An 8,359-nucleotide genomic window follows, 5' to 3' on the forward strand; every position below is an offset into this window, starting at 1 on the left:
ATGAACTATAAATTTAGTGGGCTCTTGACATATCAAGAGTCTATTAAGAGCCAAAATTTGGACTCACACAACCACATAAACCAATAAAATTTCACCATATGTACTCAAGAGAGAGAAAGAGAGACAAAAAGGAGGGAAAGTAATTGATAATTAGTGTTTTGGAGTTGCTTGAAAATGTTCTATCATTATAACACACACTTGATATAGTTTTTCTAACAAATGAATTGCTACATTTTTTTGCTACGATTGAAGATGCTGTTATCCAAAGTCCAAACCCACAAACAATTGCAATCAATAACTCTCTTTAGTCTTTTTCTAGTTATGCCAAAAAGAAGGAGGGTGCGGTTGTGAGATGGATTGGACGGACATGATGAGATCTGAGGGGAGTGAATCCAACGGCCATTGACATAGTTCCCTACTCCAACTGTGGCATTGATGATGATCATTAATGGGTTCGTCAGTAGCAGCGTGGGTTCAGTCAGTGGTGTTAAATACAGGCATAGCTGGTGCAAAGAAGAATTGTTTTTAGTGTTTATATATATATATATATAGCCAGTCGTAAATAAGTGAATTGTAGAGTCCACAAAACAAGGCCAACCAGGGCGAGCCACTTAGAGCTTCAAACTCTGAACACAAGCAGAAGCTTTCTCTGTGGACTGCAGATTTGATTTCTCTGCCTTCCATGGCTTTGATTAGAGCATCACCACGTCTACAGCTATTACTACTCAACCTCATTCTTCTCTTCCTGGCTCAATCGTTCTCTTCTTCTCGAGGTTCCTCTGCTTTCTCTCTCTCCCCCTCTCTCTATATATTCTACTCTACCTCCTCTGTTTCTCCTCTCCGTCTCTGTTTTTACTTATTGATTTGACGAATTGCGTGCACACACCCACGTAATCGTAGTAATCGTATTGTTGTGAAATTCAGAAATCCAACTGTAGAGTTGATAATGTCATTTCAACTGCTTTAGATGGGTCGAAGTTGTTTGGTAGTCGCCTATTAATAATGCGGAAAATGATAAAGATCTCAGTTGAATTTTGTTATACTAATTGTTGAATTGAACTTATAAAATTTAAGTGAATCCCTACGCTCTCGCATGAGCATCTAAAATAATTGAGATATTTGGTGCTGGCATCTCTATAATAATAACTCTTAATGAGATCAACTAACTTCTTCTTCTTCTTTTCCTTTTTATATTTTTGTATATATACTTAAATTAATAAAATGGAAATTAATTAATAATTATTCCAGGGAAAAAGGAGAGTGGGTTTTATGAATTTAAGTACCCATTTATAAAGAGAGCAAGCACATTCTCAACATCATCCTCTGCATCAAACAACGGTAATGGCGGTGGTGGCGGTGATGGGACTGGGTTTGACTACATAGTGGTGGGTGGTGGGACTGCTGGGTGTCCTTTGGCTGCCACTCTGTCTCAAAACTACACCGTTTTGCTGCTTGAAAGAGGGGGTGTCCCTTTCTCCAATGCCAATGTGTCCTTCCTAAGGAACTTCCACTTGACTTTGGCCGACATTTCATCCTCCTCCGCTTCTCAATACTTTATCTCCACTGATGGTGTCTTCAATTCAAGGGGTAGGGTTCTTGGTGGTGGCACTTCTATCAATGCTGGCTTCTACACTAGAGCTAGCCCAAGGTACTCATCCTTTTTCCTTTCTTTTTTCATGTTTATTTTTTTTAAAAAAAAATTAGACAATAAATTTTATTTATGCGTCTCTTAAATTTTTTAATTATTTTTTTTAAAATTACCTAATTAATATTGAAGAAGTTGATTGTTCGATATTGTTCAATAATGTCTTGCCATTGTCACACTGTCACCTCTTGAAATTGAGTCTGTCCTACAAAATTTTAGTGGGCCTGGTTGCATATATATATAGGAATACAATAATTTAGTTTTAAATGTATGTTTGTATGTATATGTGTATATATCTATATGACAAATATAGACTATTAATCGTATCAAGGATGATGCAACGCGTACTTTTATAAAATAATATCTTTCTAATTATAGCAAAAAAAAAAAAAAAAAAAAAAAAACTTGATGTCAATTTCTGTTGAGTATACACCATCATCACATTTATAATATTGTCATTTTGGTCTCGTTGATTTAGGACATGTCATCACCTCTCATAATCATATATGATAAAAAAAAAACGGTCATTAATTTCAAAGAGAGGGGATAAGTACAATTTTATGTAGTTTTCAGGTCCGTTAGATAGAGTTTATATTTGAGAAAAATAAAATAATTTATGAGTTGTTAAAAATAAATTAACCTATAAGTTGTTGAATAACCTGTAAGTTGTTTGGTGATACTTTTAAAACTAACGTTAACTTATATTTGATAATTATACCACACGCTAGCTTATTTTCAAAATTAATTCGTTGGTGAATCTTCATATTTTTTGAGCATATATATATATGCTAATTTTATCAAACAGACCCTTTAATTGGATGTAAGGTTCATAACTATATAATTATATATCAATAAACACCAAGTCCTTTTTCTATTAGAAAACAATATTTTCAACAACTATAGTGATTTTTAACACATTTAAATAAAAAAGTTTTAGTGATTGGAGTACCTTTTAGTCTATAGAAATTTTAAAAGTGATATTAGATCCAACTAGAAGCTTTGTTTGAGGTCAAAAAATTTCATTTGGGTCAAACATCTTCTTACCTCATTAATGTGGGTGGGTGGATAGGTGGTTGCTTTTCATATCGTTCGGGGAAACTGAGTTGATCCAAATATTTCAAATTTATTTTAAAAATTTTACTAAATTACTATTACTATTATTATTATTAATTTGTTTTGGATATCAATAGTATCAACGGCGACCACCATATGACAATCATAAATATGTCAATTGTACCATATATTCTTCACCACACACTTTGTATAATTTTCTTGGTCTCTATTAAATGTTATGGTTGTGGACCAACATTTTTAGTCTTTGTTTGGTAAGTCTTTTATAAACAGACAAAGTGTTAGTTGGAAGGATAAATGCACTTTTAACACCCAAGTCACTAGTTAGACTGATAAAAATGGTGTGTATCATCTTGATGATCAAGGTTCGAATCCCTACTCTCTATCTCAAAATACCCATAAACAAATAGAAATATAAACAAGACCCCCTAAATTTTAATCTTGTTGCATATAAACCATTTTATGTGTTAATTACTTAATTGTCCTTTTAGGGGTATATTTGTAACAAAATCAAACTTCGGGGGTCCAAAATACATATTACCAAGAAAAAATTTTATACACAATATAATTATGTTCAATAATATTACCCCTCACCAACACTACCAACCCCAATGCCACTTTTTAAGTTTTTTACACCAACTTTGCCTCTTTAATTTCTTTCACACTTTATATAGACACACAAAATGTTCACATGAATAATTATTTTTTTTGGTCGCAAAATTGTGGCATTTGATGTTTACAGGTTCATAAGAAAGATGGGTTGGGATGCAAAGTTAGTGAATGAGTCATATCCATGGATTGAAAAGCAAATTGTTCATGCACCTAATCTAATGCCATGGCAAAAAGCCTTGAGAGGGGGGCTTTTGGATGTTGGGGTTTCACCTTATAATGGATACACATATGATCACATCTATGGAACCAAAGTTGGTGGCACCATTTTCGACCGCTTCGGCCGCCGCCACACCGCCGCGGAATTGCTTGCCTCCGCAAACCCTAAGAAGATTACTGTCTTAGTTTATGCCACTGTCCAAAAAGTCCTGTTTGATACATCAGGTACGATATTACTTACATTGTACGTACATTCAACTTTTTGGTACAATTTAATGTTTGCAATGGCTAATACATTGACAATGTCGTGTTCAGGTAAGCGACCGAGGGCGGTGGGGGTGATCTTCAAGGATGAGAAAGGGCACAAACACCAAGCATTTCTTGCAAGCAATCCGAGGAGTGAAGTTGTTTTGTCAAGTGGAGCACTTGGCACCCCTCAGATGCTAATGCTAAGTGGTATTGGACCCAAATCGGAACTCGAAAAGCTGAACATTTCTGTGGTACATGACAATCGATTTGTTGGTGATGGCATGGTTGATAATCCTATGAACTCCATATTTGTTCCGTCGAAGCGGCCAGTTCGGCAGTCACTGATACAAACAGTAGGGATCACCAAATTGGGTGTTTATATTGAAGCTAGCAGTGGATTTGGACAGTCTACAGAAAGTATTAAATGTCACCATGGAATTGCCTCTGCAGAGGTAAGCTTTCATTTATATATAAAACTTGAAAATTACGCATAAGAATCGATTTCATGGACTGCATTTTGATCAGATTGGGCAGCTCTCTACAATCCCACCGAAGCAGAGGACACCAGAAGCGATTCAAGAATACATCAGAAGAAAAAGAGACCTACCATATGAGGCATTCAGAGGAGGATTCATTCTAGAAAAGATCGCGACACCAGTCTCTACCGGATACCTTAAACTTATCAGCACCAATGTGGATGACAATCCTTCTGTCACATTCAATTACTTCGCAGATCCATATGATCTGAAGCGATGTGTCGATGGGGTTAGAATGGCCGCAAAGATTGTGCAGTCGCAACACTTCATAAACTACACTCAATGTGACAAAGAAACTGTGGACGTGATCCTAAACAATAGTGTCAAGGCCAGTGTCAACCTCATACCTAAACAAATCAATGATACCAAGTCAGTGGAACAATTTTGCAAAGACACTGTGATCACAATTTGGCACTACCATGGTGGGAGTCATGTTGGAAAGGTAGTGAGCCCTGATTACAAGGTTTTTGGTATCCGAAGGCTTCGAGTCGTGGATGGCTCGGTGTATAATGAATCTCCAGGGACTAATCCTCAGGCCACTGTGTTGATGATGGGCAGGTATGTATGAATATGATCTCACTACACTCGTTATATTTGCACCAAAACTTGAAGAAAAAAACATGACAATATGTATTATATTTGTTGGTGCTATATGTGCAGGTACATGGGAGTGAAGATTTTGAGAGAAAGACTTGGAAAAGCAGCTGGGGGTTTGAGGGTTAATTAAGGAGAAAGTAGGAGTACTGTTAGTGATGCTAATTGTGAGTAGTGTAATCTATATTTATATCTATATATCTATATCTCTGTCTCTGTCTCTGTCTCTCTATATATATATAGAGTAATTATTCTTACCAAGCAGTAATTTGTAGAAATGAAGTTGGGTTTGTTTATGTTCCATATCCTGCTTGCTTGTGTGGTAGTTGTGTGTAGCAGCATATTTTGATTGACTTCAGTCTTTTGGTTACTAAAGAGAGGTAGTAAATGAAAATAAGCATTTTTGGTGTGATGTGCTCCTTAACTTTGAAGCCTTTTTCTTCCCCAGTTGCATTTTTTTCTCCGACTTGAGGTAATGCATAATGTGAGATTTCGAACCACTAAAATTATAGCAATTCAAAACTCAGTTTATATTCGGAAGTGCACGAATCAATAGTAGTATATCTTAGCAAATACAAGTGTCGAATCCACGAGGATTGAGGATTGAGGTTTGAGTATTAATCTATCCTAATTCCAAAATTCACTATAAACATCATCGAATAAAAATGAAAGATTATTTATGATTGAAAAATTATGAAATTAAAAGAGAAAATTCTAAGAAGCATGCAAAGAACAAAAAAAATGGGTAAGCTAGGGTTCCGATTTCACCATCTTTATTATACTTGTTGTAACTCGAATTGTAGAGTACAAAAGTAAAGAGGTATACTCACTAATTGTCCTGATCGGAATGTCTTACAGCAACAATGCTTCTGGTTATAATTGTTACAAGAACAAGTACACAATACCCACAGTACCGAACCCAAAATATTTCCTTTGCAAGATGGAAGTACCAAAGAAAAAAAAAATTTCTCATCATACAGAGAGTTCTTGCTTCTCTCTTTTATAACATGAAGACATCAGTTACCTTTTGTGCAGTTGTCTCCTAGACAACTGTGCACAAAACTACCTATGGGTTGGGCTGGGCCTTGCCCTCATGGGCGGCCCAATCCTAGCCCAAAGTCTAACATCTCCCACTCGTCCATGTAAGGGCTAGGCCTCTTTCTTCATGTATATCTCTCAAAACTTGCCCAAGGAATTCATACAAGTGAACGGACCGTGCGACCTGAAGCACACGAGCAATGGGAGCTCCAATATAAACCAAACTTAAGGCCATATAGGAGACATCGACCTCTCAAAATCACTCCCGAAAGTGTACTTACATACCCCAAGTATTGTCAGCTACACATGATTGAGTATTATTCAATCCCTCAAGAATTCTATATTCAATCCACTCTTACAATTACACGTATTCTAAATCATTTCAAACTCCTTTGAGTGAGACGACCCCGGCCGGTGAATACTAGTAACAGGTGTAGAACCAAAAACACTCTTTCTTTCGCCCTCGTATCATTCAGTTCTGAATCAACATGCTTTCCTAGGAGTCTACCTTTAGGTCGAATCATTCCATGACCTTAGGATGCACTCTTAAAGTAGCAAGCATTAATCAATCACATCATGATACAGTCAAAAGTTCCAAAGGGTAATAATGATTGAGATCTTTTAAAGATCTCCTGGACTCACATAGTAAAGAAGCAGGGATCCATTCTTTACTTCCTGAATGGTCGCTAGCACATGTAGTATGAAATACATGTTATGATGGAGCTTCTCATTTCTTATCCTCAGATAATGAGTGTATGTCATTGCTCTTCTCGTAAAAAGAAATACACCATACAAGCTTCAGTCTTGTCGCCAATTCACAGGCGCCAAACCTAAAATTCTCATCCGCACACTGTCAACAGTGCCTGACGACTAATTTCACACTTGGCTTTCTACAAATAGACTCATGAATGGTGGGGTGTCATTCATGTCGGTTCCCTAATTTTAGAACCTCATCTTTAACTTAACTAAGGCGACTCCATTTTAAATGGATTCGAATTATACTTGCTCCTACTGCGCCCAAGTCGCACACTAAGCACTCTAATTCAAATAGTCTCATCTCTACTCGCCCTCCTTGCGCTAGAGGCGATTGCTCGTGTGAGTGAGCCAATCTATGTCTATTAACATACTTCATAAATTGTACCATCAATACTCACATTGTATGCCATAAATAAATATGGAATAATTTAATTCATTAAATGACATTCAAATATTATTCAATAGTTGCAAGTATTTACATGGTCCATTTAACACTTAAAATCACAAATCACATTCTACGTAAGCCTAGGGATCTTACATGTTTGATAAATGTGTCCCTAGTTATTGGTTTGGTGAGTGGGTCAGCCACCATATCATGTGTAGAAATGTGTTTAAGGACCACTTCCTGTTCAGTAATTGTGTCTCTAATATAGTGATACCTCATCCTGATGTGTTTGGTCTTTCCATGATATTTGGGATCTTTGGCAACAGCCAATGCAGCAGTATTATCACGAAAAATTGTCACTGGTTCTGATGCTGATTTGACAATTTCAAAATGCTGCAGGAAACTTTTTAACCAAACGGCATCTTGTGTTGCTGCGGAACAAGCTACATACTCAGCCTCCATCGTGGACAAGGCTACACATGATTGCTTCTTGCTACTCCATAGGATTGCACTACCATTAAGCAAGAAAGTATATCCTGAAGTTGATTTAGACTGATCTATTTCTCCTCCCCAATCAGCATCAGAATAACCGATCAATCGCAAATCCTCCTTTCCTTGGTAACACAGCATGTAATCTGAAGTCCCTTTCAAATATCGTAGAATCCTTTTGACTACTATCTAGTGCTTTTGACCAGGGTTCGATTGAAATCGACTAACCAACCCAACAACATAACATATGTCGGGACGTGTACACATCATTGCATACATCAAACTACCGACAGCACTGGCATATGGTATTCTAGACATTTTTTTTATATCTTCTGGAGTCTTGGGACACATATCACGACTTAGGCTCAAGTTCTTATCAACAGGGGTATCCATTGACTTGCTATCTTGCATATGATAGCGCTCTAACATCTTTTTGATGTAAGTCTCTTGAGAAATTCACAAAAGCCTTCTAGCGCGATCTCTTATGATCTTCACACCTAGCACGTAGCTAGCCTCACCCATGTCTTTCATTTCAAAGTTTGATGATAACCACTTTTTAGTGGCATCAATCAATTCTTTGTTATTCCCAGCCAATAAAATGTCGTCGACATACAAGGACAAAATTATGAAACCATTTCTTGAACGTTTTAAATACACGCAATGGTCTTCTTCCATCATCGTAAAGCCATCCCTTTGGATTGCTTGATGAAACTTGATGTTCCATTGCCTAGATGCTTGTTTAAGACCATATATGGATCTATTTAGCTT

At 36.7% G+C, this 8,359-nt stretch overlaps 1 protein-coding gene across 1 annotated transcript; it reads left to right on the plus strand.

Moving 5' to 3' along the window:
• The first annotated feature begins 564 nt into the window (after positions 1-564).
• Positions 565-5,335, plus strand: LOC120011770 (protein HOTHEAD). Its single transcript, XM_038862887.1, has 6 exons — positions 565-773; positions 1,249-1,648; positions 3,459-3,769; positions 3,860-4,245; positions 4,319-4,887; positions 4,990-5,335. The coding sequence occupies exons 1-6, from the start codon at positions 683-685 to the stop codon at positions 5,054-5,056; spliced, it is 1,824 nt and encodes a 607-aa protein (XP_038718815.1). The 5' UTR covers positions 565-682; the 3' UTR covers positions 5,057-5,335.
• Positions 5,336-8,359: the final 3,024 nt, after the last annotated feature.

The sequence above is a fragment of the Tripterygium wilfordii genome, chromosome 2, assembly GCF_013401445.1.
Source record: "Tripterygium wilfordii isolate XIE 37 chromosome 2, ASM1340144v1, whole genome shotgun sequence".
Classification (NCBI taxonomy): Eukaryota; Viridiplantae; Streptophyta; class Magnoliopsida; order Celastrales; family Celastraceae; genus Tripterygium; species Tripterygium wilfordii.

What these genes read in the sequence shown, in the direction of transcription:
- LOC120011770 (XM_038862887.1), top strand. Translation starts at nt 683, where the DNA reads ATGGCTTTGATTAGAGCATCACCACGTCTACAGCTATTACTACTCAAC. An exon ending in TACACTAGAGCTAGCCCAAG is followed by an intron (nt 1,649 to 3,458) that starts GTACTCATCCTT and finishes TGATGTTTACAG; the next exon opens with GTTCATAAGAAAGATGGGTT. An exon ending in ACTGTGTTGATGATGGGCAG is followed by an intron (nt 4,888 to 4,989) that starts GTATGTATGAAT and finishes CTATATGTGCAG; the next exon opens with GTACATGGGAGTGAAGATTT.